Genomic DNA, 27700 nt, shown 5'->3' on the forward strand with positions numbered 1-27700 from the left:
CATCTCCAGTTTTTTTTGTACCTGAAAAATATGAATCTACAAGAGATGTTTTTTACAGGACCTTAACTTAGCGATAACAATTACAAGATGGTTTGCAACACTTAGAGTAGTCGCTTATCTGAGTTTCCCTCCCCTGTCAGAATGATCTAATCCTTTCCCAAGAAAGCCATTGTGTTTTTATAAATCTCATAAAATAAAACCGAAGAAAAAATACTCTTTCATTTTAACTTTGCACCTCTTCCCCCATAAAATATACTAATGCATGGCTCAGGTCAGATCCACGTTCATTATATCTCTGTATTTCACTTTGCTTTTTAATTGAAACTCCAATAAACAGTTTTTTGGTGGGTTGCAGCATAAATGTAATGACATCAATGTGTTTAATCTCCGTTAATAGGAACTGTAATGCTCTGCTGTTTTAAAGTCAGTAACTCATTGTAAGTAGAAGGTAAATCGTTCTTTAGAAAAACAAATAAAATAAGAAATGTTTGATAAAGCAACAGACTACGGTCAGGCTATTTACTCAGAAATGTACCAGCTGTTTTGTCCAAGCACCATCCACAAAAATGTGCCTTTTGTGTTTAGTTACCCAAATGGCTTTTCCAACAAGAACAGTATGTAGTTCAGGTGGCATATGCTAGGCAAGGTTTGTGTCTTGTGTTTCTCAGTATTGGGCAACCTCATTTTGGCCAGGCAGTACTAGGTTATACCACTAAGGGGCAGTCTTTGCCCAAGAACGTTTACCACGGTTTACAGCTTTTCATACAGTCTATTTGATGCCATCTTGTATTCAATTCTGGCAAACGTGAATCTGATGATTCGGAAAGAAAAGCCAAATTACAGCTCCTCAAGTGGCAGTAATAATAATTTAGTCCAGCATTCAACTTTGCTCAAAAGGCTGAAATGATATCAATATTTTGACCCATGCGCTAATAACTAATAACAAGCAAGTTGCTTGATGGCAGTATTCTGTTTACAAGATTTTTCTTGTATCCGTGAAAGCCAAATCCTGTACGGGGCTTGGAATTTGGCTGTTGGTAGGTGAGTCAAAGTTTTGCTTCAGGGCCAAAGTTTAATGTATTGGTTCTGTATGTGTTTTGTTTCTTGTTTTTCTTTCATTTTTAAAACTGGGTACTCAGTCAATTCATGTTTGAGCGAACATTTTGTTTTTCCAGTGAAGTAGCTTAATTGAACAATGGATTCTCTGGAACGATATTAACAAAACATACTGTTCTCCCAGATGATCTACTTGTACAGTATAAATGGCTTTTACTCCCATTGAAAACAATCCATTGAATACTAGATAAAGATTTTTTTTTCTTCTTCTGTCCTCTCTTGTTCTTTTGCAGTATGAGTACAGCTTCCGTACGGAGCACAGTGCTGCAGCTCGTCTGCCTCCCAGCCCCACTCGAAGTCAGCTGAGCCCAGAGTCATGAAGAGAGAGAGAGATCGGGAGGGAGAGAGAGATTGCATTCCCTGAGCAACAGTGAAGTTAAAGAGACTCATACTACTGAGGAGATCCCGGCTGGAGCAGGGGTACTGGAATCACACACCTCCTCTCTCTCCCTCAACCCCATCTTTGCACAATGTTGTTTCACCACTAAAAACAGAAGACAAAATTGGAGCATACACATCAGTTCTCTACAGTATTGCTTTGTTTTATACGTGAAGATAAACAAAATGAAAAACTTAAGTTAGAAATACTGTTCAGTTTTCAGCCTGGTTAAGTTTTTTATATATAAATATATATACCATTAAATCAGACCTTGAAAGACCACATAAAAAAAAGTGCCACCACTTAAGTACTGATTCACCTTTCTGGTACAATTAGAGAAACTGAACTCTTCAAAAGGTTTTATTTGTTTGTTTTTCTTCCTTACAAAAACAGTTTTTCAGATAAATTGCCAAAGCACTGCAAACTGACCGAACTTTAAGCCAGCTCCCCCCAAGGAGCATCTGGATTTGTCTTTTTAAGTCCTGGCTGCTTTCTGAGAGAAAGGTTGTCATCCCAACCCTTTTATTATTATTATTATTATTATTGTTATTTAAAAGAAAAAAGAAAACTTCAACACCTCATAAGAGAGGTAGAAGGGGAGAGATGTTTATTAGCAAATCATTCACATATTTCAGATGCAGCCTGTTCTTGCTGGATTCCCGGACTGATCGTCTGCTCCCTGCGTGATTCACAGTGTGCACGGCCTTTTGTTTTGCTAACCTCTTTTCCACCCAATCTGCTCTCGGCTGCTCCATCACAGGGAGCCGTTCCATCCGCCCGACTGTGACACGAACCCTGCCTGGAGTCATTGGTGCTGAAGAAGCAGTGAGTCAGGACACTGCCATGCACAGCGAGCTGCTTCACTTCGCCATCTTCTCCCAGCACTGTTCGAGCACATGGGGCCAAGTCTCATCTGGGGCCCTATACCGTCAATCACCAAACAGAAGAGACTGGCCTGGTTCGGAGAAAGAAAAAAAACAAAAGAAACAAAAAATAGTCCTATATTTCAGCATCTTAGAATATTAAGGTTAAAGTGGAAAATTGGTGAAATGTGGTACTTGTGTCCTCTTCCTAGAGTTTGTCATACATACAGATTCTGCTTCCCTGTAGAGTTTTATCTTCTCAGTAGAACTCCATGCTTTCATCTTTCATTTTTGAATGGTTTACTGTCTGTGTGAGAATTGAAAATGGGGGGAGGGAAGTTTCAAACTTAAGCCCCGCAAGACTTAAAATAACTTACTTAAAATGTCATATGCTTAAGAGAAATGATTTGTAAATAGTTAATGGTTCAGGAATGCTTTTCAGCAAGAGGTTTGTTCGTGTGTGTGTGTGTGTGTGTGTGTGTGTGTGTGTGTGTGTGTGTGTGTGTGTGTGTGTGTGTGTGTGTGTGTGTTAGAGAGCACGCTGTGGTTCTGCAGTTCAAATTTCCAGTGATTTTTACTTTCTTCCCATCCTTTCCTCTCTCTATCCTCTTTTACTTGACCTATTATCTCGGGCAATTCAACGTAAATCTGGCTGTTTTTCCACTTGCTATGAGAACAGAGAAACATTTGAATATTGTCATGGAGTGAGTGGCTCGTCGAGTAGCTTGTCTGAGAGACAGCTCGAGATAGCAGCCTGATGTAATGGACCATTACTGAAATGGATTCTCATCTTGGCTCACGACCTGTATGAGGAATTTGGATAGTAAGTTTTAGGTCTATTTTAATTATCTGCCCAGCCACTGACTTGATTGACCTCATCTTTAAAGTGTGTTTTAACCCCAAGGGTGTACTTTGCCCTTGCAGACTAAATTGCTGCCTTACTTGCATGACTAAATTCGATACTAATACGATGCAAAGAAGTTCACGAAACTGTATAATAGCGAGACTCAACAGAACATGAAAGTAGACGTCTGCGCAGTCAGTGCAGTCTCAAGTCATCACGCACGGTCAGTACATTATGAGCCACTATTTCCTATTTTATTGTTTTGTCTCAAGGGCTAAAGTCCCAGGTAGCCGAACTCCTTGTCATTTAAATGTGTATATGTAGTAGGAGCACTACTAAATTATATATATAACGTTTTCTTTTTCTGTTCCTTCTTTTTTCAAAAACTTTGTGCAAACGACAGAGTGGTTGCTGAATATCATTATATGAAGTGTATTTTAATTTATAATTATAAGTGTTTTGGCACAGTAGCATTATCACAGCTCGTAATTGTTTTTTTTTTTTATTATCTCTACATTTTGGAAAGGTTCAGCATCTGTCATGTTTCTTCTTAATGTATGAATTAGTATTACTTCTGCTCATGGAGAGTTACAGAGTCAAGAGGTTTGAATTCCACCTGATGTTTGAGTTGATCAGTTATTGATTACATTGCTAAATGACACATCTTTAGCTATTGATCTCCCTGTACCTTATTTAATGCATTAGCTCTCCAGGACCAGGGGTGAGTATCACCATGAAATGTAAATTACAAAAAGGATTTCCAGTTCCTAGACATTTTATGCAGTTATGACACACCTCAGATGCTGAATAATACGTATATGTCAATTATTAATTGAAAGATGATAGTATTAGTTTTTTGTTTAATTATGAATTTGTCTTCAGTTCTTATTTCTGCTGCTTTTGCAAACTTGTTTGTTAGTTCCAGTATTAAAGTAAGGAGGGTTTATTTAAGCTGTAAGAATTACTGTACACTCATATTTGACATAACTTTATATTGTGATTGATCATAACCTCATATAGATCTATATTGGGTTGTTAAAATGCACTGAATCGCTTTGCCTCCTCATGTTTTCATTGGCAGATTTTTTTTGTTTGTTATTGTTGTAAGGCTAGGAAGGAGTGACTGATTTAAATTTTAGTTTTGGCTTTCTTTAATTTAAAAAAAGAAAAATCTATAAGAACATGGTTTGGTATTTAAAATTCCAAATTGGAAAATAGGTTTGTTGTTCAAGTTTTTTAATTGTAGTGTAAGAACAAAATCATTGCCACCTCCTTTCCCCTGAAATTATGATCAAAAAAAGGATAACTATTTTATAATCGGAAGCATAGTAAGCGAACTGAAGTTTTCCCTTCTCCTAAAAAGACGGAACCCTGCCTTCATCTCTCATCCCGTTTACTGAGCACAGTTGCATCTGCCCTTCTGGGCCCGGTCCTTCAATATTATTTTAGTCTTTCTTACTCTATGGACACTGCCATTGTTGCCCAGGTTACCTCAGCCAATTCAATATGCTGCATATGGAATATTAAATTAATATTCTTTTTTTTTTTTATTTTAATTTTTTTCTGGACAGAGACCCAAGTCCTCCATAATGCACTGGGATTAAGTTTTTAGCAACATGCAGTGCCACACGGCTGCCCTTGTCCCTCTGCTGGTCCTCAGTCCCGGCCCAGAAGAGCTCTGTTCTTTTGACAGTATTTGTGGTGATGCCTCAGCCTAGTTCACCTGTTGAGCGTCGCCCACCTGAGGAAAACATTTATCTTCCTGTTCTTCAGCAACTGTACCTCTCGACCTTTTGGGAGCTTAGATTTTTTCAAGAATTCGCCTCACTTTTATTTCAGTCTTACTCGCGGTTTTGTTATAAAAACACAGAATACTAGAACATGGAGAAATAATCTAGAGATGCACTTGCATATGTATATATATATATTCTTTTTAAGTGATTCACTCATCCAGACCTTTATAACAAATTTTGTTTTCATTTAAAACCATAGCACTAATACATATTTCGATGTATGGAAGACCAAACAATTTCCAGACTAGTCTTACGTTTAAAACAAGCATTTGGCTCCAGTCTGCACCATGTTGAGGAGAAAGACCTTGTGTGTTTCCCCACGGCACAGGCGTTAAAGAAACCTAAGTGGTGGTTTAGCTAATGATGGTGTTCGGTTGGTTAATCTTATTTTAACAGTGTTTGAAAGTTTAATGTAGGTGTTTTTTGAAACAGAGGTTAAGAAGAATCAATGTTTCGATACACTAGACACTAAATCTGCTGGGAAGTGACATCAGTGGTGCATTCTCGAGATGAATACAAGTATAAAATATACCAAGATAAATATTAGTCCACGAGTCAATGAGTAACCCAGTGCCCCTGAGCTGCCCCTTCAACTCAACTTGAAAGAGATACGTCTAGTCAAGTCTAATAGGACCCCTGTGTTTTGATTATCTCCCATACAACTCTGTTAAGGCCTTAGATCAAATCTATTAACGTTTGAGTCATTTGCTTCTAGGCTCCCAGGTTAATTATTTATGTTTGTTTGATTGTTTGTTAGGTTATTTGTTATTGTTGTTGTTTAATGGGGTTTTCTGGTTCATTTCATTCCTCTCTGCCTGGAATGAGCCTTTCCATTCAGGCCATGATTGTGGTGTGTAAATAACTGAGACGAAAGAAGGTATAGTAAACTCATGTTGTGAACTAATGTCATTTTCATTGTTATATGAAAACTGTGAAAGATACTGTCCATTGGTAGGTAATGTCAGTGTTTAAAACTGCATGCATTGTAATATGTACTAGATTGTCAAATCATGTGGAGACTTATTCCTGCCCCATAATCCATTGTGTAGCCATTCTTGTTGTTTTTTTGATTGTTTTTTAAAGATCCGTTTTTTGTTTGTTTTTTAAACGAAACCTTTTTTTTTGTTATAAGTTGGTGGTAAATCATTAATGTCACACTTTAAATATTGCCAACTTTTACGAATGAATTAATGTTTTTTTCTTTTTGAATTTGTAATCAAGTTTGTTTTAATAGCAGTGTGCAAACATTCTGGTTTTCTCATGTCAATAATAATGTATAACCATAAACCACTGATAGAGGTCTTTTGCCAGTGCTTGCAGTTGAAACCTAGTATGCACTTTTGTCGACTGTTGTAGAATTAATTTAATACAGAAGTCAGACATATGTTTTGTAGGTTCTTAAACTTAAAAAAAGACAAGAATCAGCACAAACTCACCCATTTAAGACTACTAATGCATTCTGCACCCCCTCCCCTGGTTCAAATGTCTGCATGTTTACTTTAGAACATAGGATGCGATTCATTAAGGATTTTCATCATAGTGGAATTTGTCTAAAAAAAAGAATACAAATGTCTAATGTGAAATAAAACCTGAACCAGTGGCAGAAATTGTTTGGGACTGCAGTGCCCGAACACAGTCGCTGACATCTTACTATACAACGATCAGTGATTTGGGATAAGTAAAGTAGAAATTTAGCCTTTGATGCAAAAAATTCCATGACATGACAAGATAGTCATGTTATTAATTGATAATATACAATTATGTGTTTAGATCTAACCTGGAAGTTTTCTGTCCAATTAAGAAATCCATTACAGTGAATTAGTGTAGTATGTAATCACGCTAAGTAAAACTTTTTTTTTTCCTGTGGCTATTATCTTGTGGTTGAACAGAGCACAGTTGTAATAATATAATCACAAGCATCTCTTGAGCCATATGTAGTACTGTAACACAGGAGAAATGAACTTCCAATGGACAGTACATCGAACATGATATGTCAATCAAAATGCAACATTAATCTCTTAGAGTTCAACTTCTGTAAAAAATAAAAACTTCTCCATACAGACCCAGTGCCTTGGCAGTACAGCTGTTTAGCACCCAGCAATACTGCCCTTGAGATCATAATATAGTGAACCTCAAATTAAATACTCAACGTCTGAAACGAGGTGCTGTGGGTTAGGGCCCAACTTCGTGGTGCTAAAAAAACAAAACTAAATATTAGGTAGTTTGCAACCGTTTATAGTGCAAGGGAGTTTAAGCCATGTTTGATGTTTTCCTTAATCATGATTTTTAAGTTGAGAATGGGTCTGTTTGTTCTCAAGTCAACTTATCTGTAGACTCTTTCAAGGTAGGGTCCTCGGAAAACGATCACATCCCGAGCTCGACCGGCCTTTGTAGTCTCATGGATGAAAAGATTACCTTCATTCAGACCACACAATCCTGAGAACAAACGTAAAATGTCTTCAATTGGGAGGATCATTCAGTCCTAATTGGAAATGACTGCACCCACTGTGGCCAGAACGAGGCTAGGTCTCAAGGTCTCGGTTAGGTCTGAAGGGGTGGGAGATTTGTATGAGTCCTTTGTTTTACATCCATTTTCTCCATTTTCTTGAGCATTTGCTCTTTTGTTCAGTTTGTCCACTTAAAATAAAATAAAAAATTTGCATTGAACAAATGAGATTATCAAGACAAGTTTGCACATTTCTACACACACAAAAATAAAATTGCTAACCGTGTATATAAAAGTTATTAATAAAATGTTTCCTTTCACAGTTTTGCAATTCAACAAAGACTTCTAACAATAAGACCTGTATGTTTTGTAACATTTGTTTTGTATTTATTTTAGATTTCTTTGTTCTTCTATTTTACAAAGGGACATTTCAATGTGTGATTATTAGTCTGTATTAATATAATTTGAATAAAAGTTACTTAAATGGTTGTTTGGTGCGGGTTTTTAAAATTGTGCAGCAATGTGCTGTCGGCCCAGTAAATGTGTACTTCAGACTGTGGACATGAAAACACCCAGAGTTTGCAGTTCATTGCCAATGGATTTAACTTTCTTGGATCACTGTCAATATGAAAATTAGTTCAGCATTTTCAGGTTTGAAGCAAAAATAAATGCAATGTACATACTGTCAAATGCAGTGACTTATAATATATCACAAGTAGTACATTACATTGAAGGAAACTTATTTTTTCCCTGAATTTTGATACTTAAGACTCCTCTAATAATTACTACTTAAGACAAAAGTGCTACAGGCTTATTTTTGTTTATTGTAACTTTAGAGAGCGAGAGAGTGGGCAGGGATGTTCTTTAATGAGGGGAACACCCACAGCCACTGCTGGGCGTGAGAAAGCTTTGAAGTACAATGACAGACAAACCGCAACAATTTGAGAGATGGAAGCCTTTCTGTGCTACTTTTGACAGCGAAAGCTTGCTAGTGTCTACTGACAGCTTGTGCAACGCAACGTGACCTGACAGTGTGTAGGCAGAGAGATCTGCACTCATCCCCCCCTCCATACGCTATGAGAGGAGCCTCAGAGTTAAAGTTAATACAGCTGTGCCAGAACACTCTCTGCCATGTGTTTTTATAACCTCTGTCGAGAAAAAATAAAAAAATGAGAACAGTTTTTCTGTAGAGAGAAACCGTACGGCCTGAACTACCATCGCAGACATCAGTGGCACCAGATTAAATATCCCTGGCAGCGGATAAGACTGCTACATAAAACATGATTAGGGGGGAACTTGCATCACTGCTGACATGTCCGTGACAGTGTATTTATTTTATTATTTCTTTATTCATTTATTATCATTATTCTTTATAAATATCACATGAGCCAGCAAGTCACCAAATTGTGTGCACATGCTGAGCCAGTGGGTGATCTTTCAGCTGTGCACTTAAACCGGATTGTGTGGCTCTATGGAGCCGGTGTGTTGCGCAACTAGACCGCGGCCTCAAATCAGCATTTGTTGGCACCTGATCCATCACAAAACTCGGGGCCTGGCTCGAGTCGAAAGGCCAAACCACACCTGACAATTGCAAATGTGAATACTTGTCACACAGCGGTCTCCTCTGGAACAGGGTGCTTGTGTCAGCACGATGGGAAGCCGCCCTCAGGTGTTGGGTTTGCAATTTGGCAATCGGTTCTGGTCCAGGCCTGAAATAGGACAGTTACACAGGAACACCACTTATTTACAAAAACCTACCTATCTGAAGTATCTTATCATAATCAAGAAAACACCCTTGATTAACTTTCACTAGAAAAGCGCAACAGATATGGATGGGGGTGGGCAAGACCTTCCAAGCAAACTGAAAATGTTTTGTGTTTTAATCATACTTTTGACTGCATTGAGAAGGACATGAAAAACAAAATAACAGTCTGCAACTTTGCCATCATTAAGCTTAACCGGTAGGGTAATGTGATTATGGGACTCGTATGAGATTGCCTCAAAGTCTGCCTTCACCAAGCAGTATATCTTTTGTGTACCCTGAAGAGAATAGGAATACAATTAGGTTGTTTTAGGTTTAGGGAAAGGGTACATTTGAGGACTAGTCACTGTTTTAACTGGGATAATCCTCCAGCAATAACAGTGACTTCCACCATCAACCACCGCTACCAGACCCATGTTTTCGTCAGATGTCTTTTTCCTCAGCTCTTACAAGTAACACCCCCCACCCCCGCTTTCTCCTTCACTCTTTTATTAGTTTAATCCAGTCAGTGTGGGAGTTGTTGGTCCCCTGCCCACTGCGAGTCAGCATCATGAGTGGAAATGCGGTTCGTTTTCTCACTGCTTCCTGCTTTGATCCCTGTTAAGTGCAAAACCAGGAGAAGCAATGCTGCTGATCAGCTCCGTGGTAATTGTATAGAAAGCATATAAATCTAGATCTAGCTGCAACCCTAATGGCATCTGGAGGAGAAGTGTGTTGCTTTATTGTAAGTGGAAATGTATGTATTTTTCAATGTATGCGTGACCCCTTATTATAATAGAAATCGTCAAATAGAAGTTGATTATTTGATTTTAAAATCTGTTTCTTTGCAATAAATGTTTAGAGACATTTTTTAAAACGAAGTTTCAGCAGGACAGTTTACTTCTGGCCCCTAGAAAGCTGGCATGTTTTTGTAAAGTCTTGCGCTGTGTTCCACCATCACACCAGTCAGGTGTCTGCTGTGCCTACAGCCATACTCCCTGTCTACTTATGTTCACTATTTACTCTTTAACACTTCAGATTTGTGGTTTGGGTCTGCTCTACGCAATGTCTGCCTCTGATCCGACACTCGTGCAGCCAGCTGGGATCGAGGTTCCTTGTTTCAGATCTGTATACAGATGTAGGCAGCACAACCTAGAATCTGTCCGTTAAAATCCGACTTAATCTTTCGATTAAGCACTCTGGCCCATTCTGGCTCTTCTCTTTGTTGTGCACATCTGTCGTTCAGCTGATGAAATTAACTGACCTAAATGTACGTAATTGTCAACCTTTTCTCTTGATACCATTTATTCCAGTCTCCCTGGGAAGAAGATGCGCATACACACACGAGCCAGATGCATGAGCTACAGTTAAGATGGCCCTAAAGACCAAGATGGCCTTTCAGTGCTACTTTATATACTTTATATTACTTTTCAATAATAGCTGCATGCTGTGTGCAGCATTCAAGTGCATCAAAGTGTTACTTTCGATTTAAATACGTAGGGAGATAGACTGAGCTATTGACAGTAGGTACAAATGAGAAAAGCGCCTACCGGATTTGATGGATTAAATTCACTTGAATGCCAAAGATTCTGAGTTGGCCGATTCCAAGTCTTCCCTGCACAGCGGCAGTGACAGGCTAGAGGAGCAGCCTTTCTTTATTACGGCTGGGCAGTGATAAACTCATCTGCTTCCAATGTGTACAGGAATACGAAGAGTCATTAATTCTCCTGCCTGTGAATAAAACCATCTGGGATTACTTTCCATTTGATGTGTTGTGGTTCCGTGTTCTTTACACAAATAAGCAAAGAGGGCTATTAGTGGGGAATGGTGCATGGCTGAACCTTTTGAGTGAGTGGAATAAGACAACTCTGACCTGGATTTCTAGGGTGCAGAAACTGAAAGCCTTTTGCATGACAAGTAACAAATACTGAAGTTCTGCTTTTGTGTTCATTATTAATATTGGTTCCCGTTTTTAGTTTATTTTTGATTCGTTTAACCCAGTCCTTTGGCCACTTTTTGTATGATTTTCCAGGACCACTAATCTGGTTTTTCACCGTCATCTTCTAGAACATTACAACACCTCATCTGTTCAGCACTGTGTTTTGCCAGGCCTTGTGTGCACTGCTGTCCATGGCTTTGAGTCAGTGCAGGCTTTTATATATTTTATATCTTTCATAAATCTAACAGTGTTGCCTGTGCAAAAAACCTTACATGTGTGGGTAACTTTGTAAGTACATTTTGTCTGGTCTGCTTTTGATTTTATGTATTTGAATTTATGTATATGTGTGTGTATATGTATACATTATTTTGAAGAAACTATATTAGCAGGGGAATTTCTACAAACGCAGAGTCCAAATGAAGAAGACGCAGATGATTCTGAATGCCGTGGAGTTGAGCGTGTGGTCGTCCTCACCCCCTGCTCTTAACAAGCGGTTAGTGCACTCTAGGGAGGGGATATCAGGAACATCTTGTTCAGCTCTGGCAAATTGCAGAGTGAGTTATATCAAAGTGTTCAGTTAGTCCTTTTTTATGGTCTCTCCTTGCTGCAAAAATGTTTCAAACACGTGAAACTGATTATGATAATTGACTAACGATGCAGCGGGGCGTTACTTGATATTTTTCTCTCTCTCTTTTCTTGGGTTTGTATGTAGAAGAGATGACCAGCCCACCTCAGTCTCAGAGTGCAGGACGTGTGCAGACCTTAAGTAGCTGGAGTGCGGAGATGAATTAAGTCCTTTCTAGTGAGATCAAAGGTCTTTTGCCCCCTTTCAAGAACCTGTTTCCTAATTACCTCTCGGTTAGCTATTGCGATTGTCTAGGAATAGAAGGCTGACCAAATGAGTTAATGAGTAGCTTGTACCGTGTGCCTCAGCTTTGTAAAAGTATTAGTCGACAGCTGATGTTTTGATTGGTTTTATTTATTTGAAAGATTGAAAGCACTGCCACGTCCCCAGGAACATATTCTCAGTGGCCTGTTCTTGTTTTATTTCACATTTTACTAGAGATCATGTTTACGGCTCCTCTGTATCAAATCATTTTCAAACACATTTTCAGTATATAGTTATAAGGCAGTACATGAGTAGTCACTAGTCAAAATTCCTTTTACTTTTGTGATGCACCCCTTCTAACAAAAAACATAGCTAACTTAATACACTGTGAGTAAAATCTGAGCTAAATTCCATCTCAGTGTATCAATGTTTTCTTTCTGCAGTCGTTCCTCCTTCAGCGCACTGTGCCTGAGAAAAGCAGACGGCCTGAATTTTGGAAAGAGGAGGAGTTAATGCTGGAGCACTAAATAATACTGCATGAGGGGAAAGAGCAGGAGGTGTCAGAGAACAGGGGGAGGACAGGGAAGGTATTCCTGCAGGGGCTGGAAGAGAGGCTTAAGCCACAGACAGGTGCAGTGACCCGTGTGCCCCCTCATAGGTGCGACAACCCTTTTATAGGACATTTATTGCGAGCCAGTGCTTTTTAAACGGAGCACCTGCATGCAATAAACTCCATTTCATGTGTGAGGGCCATCTACGGGAATTAACGGCAGCTCCCAAGGGATCCACATTCTGTTAAGATGTTTATTATGGATAAAGTGGTCCAAAGGGAAAACATTAAGAGTTGAAGAGTGACAAAAAAAAACTAGTTTTGTTCATCATTCATAATTGGCGCACACACAATTTAGAATGAAACCACTGGAACATGGAATACAAGCTTGGTCATCTGAGGGGATAATTCCCAGGAGGCACTTCACTTTCCAGAGAAGTGAGAACAACATCCTGCTACAAGGGTTGTGTTTCTGTGGAGTGAAAGGTGACTTCCTGCAAAATACTCCTGTAAATCTGGTAGAGATGCTTGGAAATGCCCCCCATGCCCGATCTCTTGAACTTGACTTCACAATGGATCTTTTACCCGATGTTAGAATTGATGGCTTTAAAAATATCGTACATTTTCTGATTCAAACCTAACCAAGATGAGAATAGCTTTAACACAGTGTGATGTACTCGGTATGGGACAGTCTTTCAAAACTGCTTGGGAAATGTTGTATTCTAAAAATGTATGTTGAGCTGCTCTACATTGTGGGACTTTTGTTTTCTTAATGTGATGAGAGGATACACATGAAATTAGTTATCTTGCTCTCAGGTAACTACATTTCAGCATTTCCAGTAGCTGCCTTCAGGTTTAAATGAATGTGTGCCAGATGTCCACTCCTAAGAGCTGCTGTAAGCTGTCACACTTAAGTGGGGGTTTGTTCTCCTGCAGACTCCCCTGGTCCTCACCCTAAAGGTTTCCCCCAGAGGTGGAATGAGGGCCCGACTCAAGCCGACCTGAGCCCGCTTTGGTCCAGTGGACAACCCAGCGGAGGGGGGGAGCGCTCTTCTGTGCGAGCCGTGCCTGACCTTCCTGATTCCAGTGCCAGGTGGGGTGTGCTAATAACTTTGTTTAAATGGTTTTGCTTCCCTTTGAGGGGTTACAAAGCATCCATTAATGCCTTCATTAGACTTTATGGTCCTGCTCTGGCTTTCTCTCCTTGACAAAGGCCAGACCAGAGTCCTCTCTCTCCCTCTCCCCCTTTCCCTCTCTCTCTGTTAATTTGGTACAGCTGCCTTGTCTTCTCCCCCCAATGCTCCAGGGAGGTGAATCCAGAGCATGCTCTCAGTGTAGGTCTCGGGTCGGCTGCTGCCCACTGTTCCCGTGAGGAGTTCAGGGTCTGTGCTCTCACCACAGATGACAGAAGCTAAAGCACCTGTGGCCAGCTGTGTGATGTTGGTTGTGTATCATGTAAATTCTCTGGTTCAGGTGCTTTGGCAGCCTTTACAGTCCTGTTTTTTTTTTTTTGGTGTCCAGAAAAGGCCCTTATTGATCCACACTTCCATTCTCTGTACTGACAGGCCCAGCCATTGCTCTGAGAAGAAGCCTTATAAGCTTGTATACAAAAGCATAATGTCGATAATAAACGATACGGGATTTTGCCGAGGCTGCCTGAGTAACGTGCGATCGGCAAAGCCTGTCTAGACTCTGCCTTGGTCCATGATGACTATAAAAAGCCTTGGGTCGGCATCCCTATAAATCGCATGCTTTATCTGAACAGGATACATGTTGACACTCCAGTCTGATAACACACATCTTGCAGTTCATTAGAAAGCTTCTTTGGCGGTTGTAAAAACTCAGCAACTCGAGGCAGAGGGGGGTTGGCAGCTGAACCACACATAAATCTCGCAGAGAGACGATCGTACATCAAAAACACTAAGGCTTTTGAATGAAGAAATTTGCCCCAATGCATAAAGCCATAAATTAAACCAGATAAACTGCTGGTATCTCTAGATCTGTACAGTATTGGTATGTGACTGTGTTTAATTGCATCCATTAGCTGGATAAACAGCGTTTAATGTAGTAGTAATGCATTATCAACTTATCGGTACTGTGCAGCTCTCTAAAAGCACTTTTTAGCATATTACCTTTTCTGCAAGGGATTGAGTCGTTCTGAAGATTAACAGACGACTCTTCTTCAATTAGCCGACCTGCAAAATCAAGTTAAACCAACGATGCCATTTTGTGTAGTTCAAAGAATGTTTGTTTTCTTTGGCAGGATTTATGACACACAGTTTACGAATCAGTTTGGAACAAAGAAATTACGAATACAATTTGACGATTTAGGAGGGCCAGCTCCACTGACTCCACAATCCAGCTTGATGTGCTGTGCGGCAGTTACTCCGAGGCCGGATCTGAGAGAGGTAAACAAGTCCATATATCTAAGGCTCGCTGTTTATAGGGGACGGCCGCTGAAAGGGCAGATGAGGACGTTCGGAACCCATTTGGCCTCCAAACTGCTGCAGAGCAATATTTTAAAATGATTGCCATGTTCAGATTGAGTTTCCCTCCACTAAAACTGTCAGCCTCAATCCGGACGCTGAGCCGTTCTTTCAGTTTGAGAGCAGCATCATTTACTTTCAGAAGATCTCGAAGGTAATAACCCTTCCCTCCTCCTGGAGTTTGAACCGTCTCTCGAAGAGGCCTGAACTCTCTGTCCACAGAATGTAAGGTATTTCAGAGCAGTGGGAAACCAGCATAACTTCATCAGTGGCACCCAGATTTAGGTCCCTACTCCCTGGAGAGGACATCTGACAGCCCACACTCCCCCATGAACCAGCTCCTTCTCGCACTGCCACTGGAATGAGTTATCCATTTATGATGCTTTCAATGGTTCCCTGCAAAGCTGTGTCATTTTTCAGTTTGTTAATTTGTCAGTCTGGTACCAGAGATAATTATTTGATTTTCTTCAGATGCAGAATCAGTGATTTTTGTTGATATTGTTGAACAGAAAAAAACATTTTGCACACATTAATTTGATATACATGTATATAAGTATTTAGTTAAATTAGTTATACAGTGTTCTTAAAAGGCTCGGGGAGATGTCTATTTGAGTTGCAGTGCTATAATATACAACTGCTGTGCTTGTTACCTCATTTTGAATACAAATGCATTGACGAGGCATACGATTACCTGTCATATCCATCTGACGTGCTTTTCTGCTTCATCTATTCTTGCAAGAGCCAGCAGTTTCGTAAAAACTTGAAATTCATCACAATCTTGTGCTTTTGCGGAGTCTTTTGTTCCTTGGCCTTTAGACAATGTCTCCCTCACTACCCGGTCCTACACTGCAGAGTGCCTGGCCAGAACAGAGAAGAAGCCAAGCCTGAAGGAAGACAGCTGTAAAATACAGAACTGCATCTGGAAACAACATAGCTTGGCTGATCTTGAAGAGGATTTCTTATCTTTATGAGACATGAATTCTGATAACTTCCCAGAAGAGGAAGTAACCCGAAGAGTCCAAGTTAGAGCTAGCTGGGTTATGGAAATAATTACTTCTTACTTTATCGTTCTCAACAAACTGTGTATAATTCAACAGCACCCTTCTTTTAAAACTTGAAATTCACTCAACCTGTGAACCTGTGCCATTGTTAGAAGTGTAAACCAAGTGTACTAGGAAAAATGTGCACCCTGTGCCTGATATCTCACAATTTTAATGAGTTCAAAGTTGGTGTCAATGTGATGAGTTATCAGATCAGGCAAAAAAATATATACATATATGATAGAGGTCTGACAACACCTGGAATAATAGCTGCATTGGGGGTGGGGGGCAGGGTGGGACTGTTTTTAGAGGGCTCTGTCTTGTAGTCAAGGTCAACAGATGAAGGGAGCAGCGGTGTGGTGACTGCAGAGGTTTGAACCGGACTCTGCCTAATGTTCGTGACAGATAGGAAATGCTAGCCTTTGACTGACACCGCATAGATCTTCCGAACATCTGGAGCTGTGGACTGCACCGTCTTGCAGCGCTCTGCTCAGTGTGTTATTTCTGTTATTTATAGTTCCCTAACTGTAACTTCCATTTCACCGCATCCAGTGTACCAATTAGCACGCACAGATTATAAGATGTTAGGCAGCTAAACTGAAACGCTGTCATCCGTCGTCTAAAACAATGTTTGTCATTATTTTATTTATTTTTTCCCCCCAAACAAGCACATTTGAAACATTTTTTGAAAGGAGATGTCATTTTACATAACATGGGATCTTAAGCAGTGGGGTCTTTGTTTCCATATATTTTGCACCTATGCTTAATATTTCAAATCATTATATGACTTCTATACCCGATTATGCTAATGGCATCAGAGCATTGTGCATGAGGTATACAATATTTATTAGTGATGTATTTATCCCACTTGTTGCTCAGTTTCTCTACTGTTACGTGGTCACATTTCTCTCTTTTTTTGCAGTCAGTAGAATGCAAAGCCACATTGTCTCTTTGTTACACACTGTGCTCACCCACCTGTGTGCATTTTTCTTGGGTATCAAGTTCAAGAATTCCATCTGTCAGAATGAAAGATCTTTTTGTTTCATAATAGTTGTCCCCTTAAATAGGGGGGGCGGTCAAAACTGAAGCTACTGGATCTTCCCTAACCCAGTACAGAAACGTACGCCATTCAGACTACATGCAGGATCCAGTCAGGGCTTTGGTCTAATCTGATTAATGGTCTTGTGCTGCTCTAGGCAGTACGTATATCTATATATATTTGTTTTTTCTTATTCTAGTCCTGTTTGCTTTGCTGTGCTGGTTCTGCAGATTTAATAGAAACCTCATCCAGAAGCCCCTGCCCCCTCTGTACTTTCTCCAGCAGTCAGGACCTTGACTGGCAGTTTATCAAAAAGATTGTTCACTTCGGGGAAAAGAAAAAAAAAAAATGCCTCTCTCATTGAACTCATCCAGAAGTAATCAACTGACATCATTGGAATGCATAGTGCAGTTCATCCTTATGTAATACAACACAATGTCAAAGGCAGCATCTTCATGAAACGTTTTGAAAAATGCAAAACGCCTTATATAGCTCCTTCTCTTAATACTCCAATCGGTGACTTTTTACTAAGCAGTAATTGGGGCACTTATTACTATACTGTTTTACTCTGGGACCCAGGAATGGCTGATTAGTCATTATCTGTGTTCTGGGTTAAGTCGCTCCAAGATTTCCTGGGTTTGCTGAGGAGTCAGACTGAAATCTGCTGAAACGTCCGGCACAATTATTAATATATTGTCCATCTCAACCAAAAAATGAAAGGGAGTAATGAACTAGTATTGAATGCAGATTTAATGGCAATAACCACTTTCCATTACATTCCTGGAAACAATTGTGACATTTCACTTTTCTGTCTGCATGATGATGGACTTTAATGTTGTGTTAAAGCATTAAAATAGGCTTTTATTAGAACAAAGAAACCAGGAAAGGTGAGACATTACAGAATAGTTTAATTACATTGTTAAATTATTATTATCATTATTCCTGTTGTTTTGCAATAGCCGAGTTTCCCAGTAAGTGAAACAAGTTGTGTCAGCTCAAGTTGTAGAGATTCAGCTTGTCACTCTTCCAATGTAGGGTTCATCTCTAGATCTTGTAACCTCTTGCTGAGCTGAAGACAAAATATTGTTGCTACATCTCCTAGAAACTTGCTGGCTGTCCTTCTGTAAACTGTGCTGTGAAACGAGATGTGTCCTAGACAACATCAGATTAACATTGTCAATATTTCCACGGATGTTGTGGTCTAAAAATGCCCATAAAGAAGTACTGATATTAGGAAATTAGGACATACATTGAATAGGCTTGCCAGTGTGTCCATCCTTTTAGTCTCAAATTCCTTTTTGTTTTTCCTCTTTTCACTGTCTTGATTCATATTTCAAATTACAAAAAAAGTTATGCAGTCCTGTACTACTAATTTGCTTTGCTTTCATTCTCTATTTTAAATGTTTTTTCTTCTGTTATTTGATATCCACATTTCTCAATGTCAATATGTTCTTTAATGTAGCATATCCATGATAACATTGGTTTTATATGATTTAACTGCAGCACTCAAAGAGCACAGAAGCCTTAATTTTAAATTGCAAAACTTTGTTGAAGCCGTGTCCCTTTAAAGTTCTCTGCTCCATAATAAACACTGTACCCATTTCAGTTCAGAGAGAGGTTTTTTCTGCTCGGCCAGGTGCATGATCTGCCTTTCACTAGTTCAACAATTGAAACACAGCCCTCCCCTCCAGCTAAGAGCTATTTACAGAACCACAGACAGTCAGAGCTCGTCAAATGTTCAGGTACCTCCCGCTACCTCTGATGAGCCCATTGCTGGTACGGGAGGAGGCTGTTTTCCCTCGGTAACACAGGATCCTTTGTTAAAACACAGAGGCGGTGAAGTGCAGCTGCAAGTGTGTCCTTTACTAGATCTCTTTGACAACTCTTGGTTTTCTCCGCAGCGTGCTGGTTTACGTGTCAATTTTCAAAGCTTTTTGCTGCAGTACAGAATCCTGTCTACATTGTACTTGCTTTAATATACATTCCATGCATGTAAATTGCTAATTGGCCAACCTCTCTTTTTTCCTCTAGAGCTTTTAACTTTTAATTTACAGTTACTTTGAGGGAGTGGGGAGCCCTGTATCTCTGATTAGATAATTAAGCTTACCTAATCAGAGATCCCTCCAATGGAAACCCCTGTTGCTGTTTTTAAAAGGCATGTTTTTGCTAGTCTTGTTGGTCTCAAGGCTTTTCATCTACAGTTGTGTGTTTTCACTCACATAAAGTCTACATCACCAGAAGTGTGACTTCTGGGAATTTGGAACAAATTTGAATTTGGGACAAACATTAATTATTGGGATTATTGCAGTTCTTGACTCGCCACTTGTCGTGTTTTTTTCTTTTTAAAGGTTGAAAGCGCTGGAAGTGTCAGTTTTGTGAAAGGATTCTCCTGTTAATACAAAGATCCTGAATCATTGATGACTCTGTCCATGTACAGAGCCGTGGCCTGCAAGCATATGGTCGTCACATCTAGATCTAAGACATGCCTGCTTTTTGGTATGCTTCAGTAATTGATTCTCCACTCTGTACTGTTTATCGTAATTATACAGGATGTTTGAATGCTACATAATGTTATGACACTGTTCAGAGTTTCCAAAACTATTTAAGTTTCTTTGGGGTTCAGCCACAGGATGCATACATGTCATTTAAAAACACACATTGCATTTCTTTCTCCCCACATTATAAAAAGCATCATATGTATGTTATGAATGGCACATGTCCTAAAATCATACTATAACCCCCAAATATATATATATATTTTTTTTAAAAAAAAACTCACTGGCTTGGCAAGAGACACAAGATCAGGTTGAAGTTGAATCAAATGAACAAGACAACATCGGGTCCGCAAGGCCGTAAATCTCGTCAGGGCCCAGCAGATTGCCGTCACCGCAGTTGTAAAAGCAGCTCTGGCAAAATAGCAGAAAGGCGGTTTTTCACTTTCATTCGTCTCCACCATAGATCTCGACGACTGGGAATTCATGCATCTTGCTTTAAAGAGGGAAGAGCCTTGTAGGTTCAAAGAAAAAGAAAACATCACAGTCGAGTGTGTTCTACCCCACGGACTATATATATCATGTGCATTGTGGCCGTTATTTTCTCTTTTTGCTGAGATCAGTATGGTATCTGAGACAAACTGAATTTTTCAAATTGCCCACTCTGCTGTGCTGCATTTAGTTGTCCGCACACACATCTTTCAACTCCTTCAGGCTGTAACTAAGAGTTACTAAAATATTCTACCATCAAGGCTGCAGGAGCAAAGTAAATCTAGACATAGTGAAGAGGGGGCCTTGAGGCGTTACAGTCTGGCTATGGAGGCAAAACCATGTAAATATATACCCTATTGTGAAGTGGCACATAATAGTAATAACTTCAGAAGTATCAATATCTCCAATGTATTTAGGTACCAACTAGCTGTTTTGCTGTTTTTCAGTTTAATTTGGGCTTTGGAAATTCTTTACAGAATTACCATAAAAATACTTGTTTCCTTGACATATAATGGGAGACAGTTGTGCATCCCAATAATTGTAATGCAATGTTGTAGTTCAGGAGGTGAAGAACAAAATGCACATACACAATCGAAAGGAGTGATCTGTGAATCCTCTCGCACACCTCTTCCAAGGAAGGAAAAAACACCAGCACAACTAAACAGTCAATAGTTCTGGTACTGGCTGGTCTTGCAAATGTCTACGGTTTAACCAGGCGCCTTGAAGCATGTTCCAAAGCTACTGATTTTGTTTTGTTTTTTTAATCCGTATCCAGCACCTAAAGTCACGCAATGATTTATCTTGCGTTCGCCCACTGATTGGAGGTCAATGCTGCTGTTCTTTGGATTGGTAGCTATGTAAAATCTCTACCTCAGCTAGAAACACCATTGGTGGAACGCTCTGATGTCTCCCTGTGTCAAACTGATTGCAACCTCTAAGGGGTACACAGAATGTGCTGGAGGGACTTTGCCCAGAGTCCACACAAGGACAGCGCAGTATTGGCGGTTAGTTCCCAGGATTCCAAGCAAGTCATGGGTTCCTACATATACTTCATCTCCAAATCATTGTACTAGAAGACTACCTAAACACAAGTGCTCAACACAGGACATTGAAATCAGTTGCGTTACAGTCTACTGTATAAACATAAAGTGGATGGACAATTATGTGTTAATGGTTTCCACAAGGTATAGAGAGAGAGAGAGAGAGAGAGGGAAGAAACCTGTTGCGTGATGACATTTAATTTCCATATTAAAGTAAAATTAATAAGTGCATCCAGAAAAGCAACAACTACTCCTGGCAAAACAGGATCAACTGGCTTAGTAATATAATCCTTAAAGTTTTTTATTTAAATTGAAGTGGAAGAGTTTTTAAATTTTTTTGCAGTGCGAAAAATACCCATATTTACTTCTGTCCAATTGGCAAATACATCTATCTATTAAAACGTGTCTTAAAACAAATCCCCAATATGCTGTTTAAAACAGCCCCATACTTAAAAACAGAGACCGTGCCTAGCTTAACTTCCTGAAGTAGTCCTTTCACCCCCCACCCCCCCACACGGCTCTAAGATTAATAAGTCACAGCCCTCACATATAAGGCAGTAGCAGTGATTAATAAGTGTGTGCATTCATGTCAGCCTCAGTAACCCAACCCTTCTCTCTAATTACGCTAATAAGACGTTGATAATGAACACTTCTTTAATTTGCACGCATCCACAGGACTTGGTCGTTGATGCTGTATGCACACGCAAGGTGCTGTTGTGTTTGGAAGCCTAATAAATCTTCCAAAAAATTAAGGCGAGCCGCTTGTGTTGTTGCCTAATTAGAGATACTAATTACCACAGGGCCACTTGATTGAATAACCTATTAGCTATTTAATCCACAACATATTAATTATCCATTGTAGTTTGCAGCTCCTTTATGTATAATTTAAAAGTGCTTACCATGTTTATCTCCATTATCCTTTTAGCATTGCATGCAATTGCTTCCACACTCCCTCCTGAACATGCAACATGCCAACACCTGTAAGACCCCATCCCCAGTCTCCTCACATGGACACCATGTAACGTAGCGTACCAATCCAAAAAGACAGAGCACTCTCAATTCATCACCATTATACCCACATGCTTTATTACTTAAAAACAACTTCATATTAGCTGGAATTTCAGTCAGTGCTTCAGGAAAAACATGGAGTGCTCCTTGATATTCAAGCTAATGTTCTTTGCTTCTTTATTAAAAAAAAAATGAAAAGAGGAGTTGTAATATATTTGGCTGATCAGAATGATGTGTGCTTCCTCTGTTTTGTAGTTTTGTAGTGGATTGTTTCTGAGAGGCCATTATTAAACATTGTCCTTTTCCTGGGAGACTTTGTAACTTAAAATGGAACGAGTCTGCGGTAATGATAAGGCATTGCTCTTCATTTCCTTTGAATTGCAATTTTCCAGTTGAACTTGCAGTCCTGGAATATATTCCACACAGTTTTAATGTGCACGGTGTAAGGCAAAGATTTGTTGAACTATACCTTGGGGTTACTCAGACCAAGCTTTCCAGTATACATTTAAAAAAAGTTGCATCACAATTTAATCTTCATCTTTGTGGAAATAAATATGTTGAAAAGGATCAAAATCAGACTCATTGAAGTTACTGTGCTGAACTGTGTTTAAGCCATCAGACTTATTGTGGTTAGGGATTGTTTCCCCCCTTGTTAAAAGGGTATTATTGTAATATCTTCCATTTGTAACAACTTGTGTCTTGCATTAAGAAAACCTAACAAAGTGGATGAATTAGCTTTGAAATAACAGAACTTACTTTGACAAGAGAGGGATTAGTTTATAGCGTGAACACAGCGACTCCACTAAGACGTTCGGCACCATTTTTGGGCTATAAAAGAGCTGATAAAGAACATGATTTGTAGGATTCAATGTTGGGGGTCTTAAATGCCTTTGAACACAGCAGCAATTTTACTGCAAGTTTGACTCACAAGATTTATACATGCAAAACATTCAAGCATGTTAGGCAAAAAAAACTCACAATAGCAATCATTTTAATATTTTTGTTTCTATATTTCACTTTTTCTGTATCTTCTAAGGACCCCTGTAGCTGAATTCTAAATTATGAGGACTCTGATTGGTCTCAACCATACTGCACATAAAACCACATGATATTCTCCATAGACAGACCAAGCCTGATTTTTATCAGTGCATCTACTTCTATGTATTTCACTGGCCTCAGAATGCAATTTTCAAATTAAAGCTGACATAAATACAGAAGAAACAAGACACAGACACACACACACAAGATTAGGGTTGCATTAACAGAGAACTTCATCTCACCCCCACAGTCACAAATTCTAAACCCAGAATCTAACACAACCTCCTCTGGATAGACACAAGAAAACTGTCATAGAGAAAATTGACAAGTGAAATGTCTGGAATTAGTGACTGGCAGGTAGGATTTAGTATATGATTTTATCTGGTCCTAGGTTATACACTCACAGCATTTCTCATTGTCTGGCACTGTCTTCTGTGTATTAGGCTTCAGCTGAGATTAAGTTTTCACTTAATCATTCCATAATTGATAATATACTGCAAAAATAATATAAAAATCCCGATAACACTGCAATTTGTTGTGTCTCCAGAAGGTGGAGCCATTGGAGTTCTCAAGCAAAACTGAGTTTTCTCAGCTGCACCAGTGTGGAGAAGAATTCAGTCAGGGGAAAACATGTAGCTTGACATATAAGTGAGTTGAGAGTTTTGTTGATGTTTGTTTTAGTTTTTGCATATTTTGCTAATTATGTCCTGAAGAAAGTTAAAATACCAATTGCATTCTTCTGTTAATTTATCATGTAAGGTTTGGCACCTTAAACGGTGAGACTACTTTGCGAACGATACCATCGGCAGTGTCTCAGGTTGATGATAGATGCCAATATCAAACCACACCTGATGACTAACTGAATGAGCTGAACTGATCTTATGCCAAGTGCTGCATGTTGTTTTTTTAAACAGCCTTTCAACTTGCTGAAGTTTGCCTCATGAATTATTACTGAATCAGTTAGACATGCTTTGGTGTGTGTGCGTGCGTGCGTGCGTGCATGCGTGTGTGTGTGGCAGACAGTTCAAGACACAAGTTACTCATACATTTGTTAAGTGTAATAAATATACCTTGTTAAACTATACCTGTCTGTCAGTTGAACAACCATTCACGCTAACAAGCTGTCAGATATTCTAGTGAATTAATGACAAGACTTAAATCTGCAGTTGTTTACATATTGTTCTCCCTGCTATTCTAGTTATCAAATATATACTCTGAGTGCAGTGCCACTGGCTCTATTCCTACTTGTGTAAATCTATAGTGGCCTAGAACATTTCTAAGGATCTCCCCCCCAGACGCACACTAATCCAGGACCACTTACACCTCTGTGCATTTTGCCTCCTACATTACCACAAATTAAGGGCTTTCAAGCCATCCCTTTGGTTTTGAAATACTTTAATTAAGCGTATCTCACCTGTCTATGTAAAAAATGTGTCCGTTCTCCCATCAAAGTGATTGCATTCCTCACTGAAATATGTCTATGCGGTGTCAGTGAGAGTAGCTCGCAGCAGCGTCAACATAATTAAAGGAGCTCTAGCTACCGGTTTCAAAAGGTGTTTCTCTGTAGCTACTTATTCCATACACATCGTAACCCTTTATCTGCATTGCCAAGTCAGTCTGCGGTGGGGGGTGGGCGCTTCGTGCGTCTTCAAAAGACAAAATCTCCATTCTAACCTGACACTTGACAAGGTCAATTTTTGTGCCGATTCCTGAAGTGTACAGGAGGTTCCCCGTGCCCTATAAAAACTGTTGGCAGAGCTTTACAAATATATATATCTAGGATGAAGAGGAAAGGATGATATTCATAATGTCAGCACAAAATTGTCATACCACATGGAAATCTGACTTGGGTAACTATTACAATGGGGTTCTCTACCTCAATCCTTAGTCTGTTGGTTTTCCTTCTCCTAAGCTCAGAATTCCTCAACAGAACCCCATTATTGATATAATATTGTCTGCTGCTGTTGTTTTCAGCTCCTAGATGAGATTTTTAGGCAGTTTCACAAGTACTTTAAAATGTACAGCTGTAAACAATTTAGAATCATAACACATAAGAAAGGTGTAAATAAATGTATCAATTGTTTGTTTTATAAATGGTTTGAGGTGAAGGTTATTTGGGCACAAGGAAAAAATAAAAAATGTAAGGTAGAGGATTATTCCAGAAACAAGGTTGAAATGTATTTCTTCTCAAATAGAGCTATAACTCTGGAGTATCTTGATCTCGATTGTGTGTTTTTTGTTTTTACTTAAAACATTCTTGACATAATATCTCTGATTAGTCTGTGGGAGAAAAAAGCCTGCAAAGATGTTTTTATCGTACACTTTTAATGAGCTTTTCTTTCTTTTCATTTTCCTTTAAGTAAGGGTGTGGGTTATGACTTTTCTCATTTACAGATCAGGGTGATTCAATACTTAGATTTTAACTTCAGGTGGGACTCTACCCTGTCATCTGTCACTGCAAAGGTGTCATTTTTCACTAGGATTTCTTAAAGACGGTTTAAATCCTAACATGGTGTCTTACATGGCCCAGCAAGACAAGAGCATTCCCTGTCTCTACCTCCCAGTGGTTCTCCCAGGTTGCCTGTAGCCACTGTCAAATCCCGGAGTGTTACTTTTTTGGCAGCTTTAATCTTTTTCATGTTAGAATGGACTCTGATCAACACATTCTAGTAACACACCTGTACTGCTGGCTTTTTTTTTTTTTAACAGATAGACATTTTCATTTTATATTAGTAGGTGCAAATATTTATTTTTTACCATCTATGAAATATTGTGTCAGGTCAAAACAATGTGTTTGGATCACAAAACCCTGTATAAAGTATTTCTTTTTTACTAATTGGTGAAAAAATTCTCAACATGCACCAAATCTCATCATAGAGTCCTAATGTCCATCATTTTTAGCTTAATTTATTTAGCATTGTGCTCAGTTTGCTGTTTATTCTACTGAAAGGCATGGGGAATGGCTTTAAAGGACATTCCATTAAAATTTAACTACGTTCTTGACATGCTACATTGTAATGTACGCATTAAATTTTATTAGCAAATTCTGTGCAACCCTTAAGTAGCAAGTAAAGACAAAATTAAATGCGGGAACCCTATGGCTTAACTAAATAATTTTTACTTTAGTCCTTCCATTTACCGATCCCAAAGGACAGATGGTAAAACCACAATTTGTTTATGCCACACAGCAAGAAGCAATCAAATTTGGCCATTTTTATATTTCTACTGTAGCTTTTAAACATTCCTTAAAATTACATTATTTCATGTATTATTATTTGTCATGTATGTTGATTACATTATTATTATTATAGATATTAAAATAATTCCATTGAATAAGTGAAGCATTGACCAAAAACTAGTTTGTTGTTGTTCTTTTAGCAGGTCCTGTATGTATGTATGTATGTATGTATGTATGTATGTATTTATGTATGAATTTATGTATTTATCATATTTTATCCAATGATATTTAAAAACTTAATGTAAAATATGATCTACTTTTAACTTCCAATAGTCAAGGAACTCAATATTTTTTATTTTTCATTGATTGAAAGATATATTAAAATTACTGATTTATACTTATAAAACTTAACAAAGTATGTGTTTTACAGGAGAGAAACATTTGATCATGCACAATTCATATTTCTTTCTCTCTCTTTACATCACCACAAATGTTTACTCGATGTCTTAACACATTAGCACATACACATTATTTTTTACACTTGTACCCATTTATACAGCTGGGCATTTACTGGAGCAATCTGGGTAAAGTACATTGCTCAGGGGTACAACAGTGGTGTCCCCACGACCCTGTGCTCCAGAGTCCAGAGCCCTAACCACTACTCCACTATATCTAAAGTCATATGGCATGCAGAAATCTCTGAAAGCACCTCTTAAACATTGCACACTACGTGGCATGCTTTCTTTCCCCAGACCTAGAGCATTGTCTGATAGCACTGTGATCGTGCAGCTTCATAACTCACAGGTAACTGATCTCAGATTCTCAGGCCTTTTATGCTGTCTCGATAACAGAGGTGTCTCACTGGAGGCTCACGCAGAAATCTGCCCAGCGTGCAACACCTCACCAAGATCCGCAGAATCAAAGAGCTTGCACCATTTCCTCTATTGCCAGCATGCAGACTTTCTGAGAGGTCAGTGCAGAGGGAGGTCAGAAGAAGGCTATTGTTGTTATCGTTGCTGCCACCCTGTTTATTGCTGATTTACTGGAGCTGAATAGTCCCTCCCGATTCATTAACACTCACCATTTTTAAATTCAGGTTGTAATTTGAGTAGGTTTTATTTTAATGTCCTCATAAACAAATAGCAGACAAAAAGATAGTCAATCACTGTCACTGTAAAAAAATGTATAAGGTCTACATTTGGACCAGTTTGGGAATGAAACTGTGCTGTTGGAATCCACAGTTGTGTTAGTTAGAGAAGTACACTACACAGATGCTGCCCTTTGTTTTAGAGCTCTCCAAAAGAGACTGATGCCTAAACAGAGCAGCTATAGTTCACAATAGTAGGCAGTAGGGGGTAGTGTTGATCGACTGAACTGTGTTTAATTT

At 39.1% G+C, this 27700-nt stretch overlaps 1 protein-coding gene and 1 long non-coding RNA gene across 3 annotated transcripts in view; one reads left to right on the plus strand and one right to left on the minus strand.

Moving 5' to 3' along the window:
- LOC136758613 (multivesicular body subunit 12B) overlaps positions 1-7930 on the plus strand; it is a 55976-nt gene extending 48046 nt beyond the window's left edge. For both annotated transcript variants that reach the window (XM_066713151.1, XM_066713150.1), the window contains exon 10: positions 1350-7930. In XM_066713151.1, the coding sequence (XP_066569248.1) occupies positions 1350-1436 (87 nt within the window). In that variant the 3' untranslated portion in view covers positions 1437-7930. The remainder of the gene's footprint in view (positions 1-1349) is intronic.
- LOC136758615 (uncharacterized) overlaps positions 2403-27700 on the minus strand; it is a 28997-nt gene continuing 3699 nt past the window's right edge. The window contains exon 2 of the long non-coding RNA XR_010819977.1: positions 2403-2450. This is a non-coding gene — a long non-coding RNA (uncharacterized LOC136758615). The remainder of the gene's footprint in view (positions 2451-27700) is intronic.

Source organism: Amia ocellicauda, chromosome 9, assembly GCF_036373705.1.
Source record: "Amia ocellicauda isolate fAmiCal2 chromosome 9, fAmiCal2.hap1, whole genome shotgun sequence".
NCBI lineage: Eukaryota > Metazoa > Chordata > Actinopteri > Amiiformes > Amiidae > Amia > Amia ocellicauda.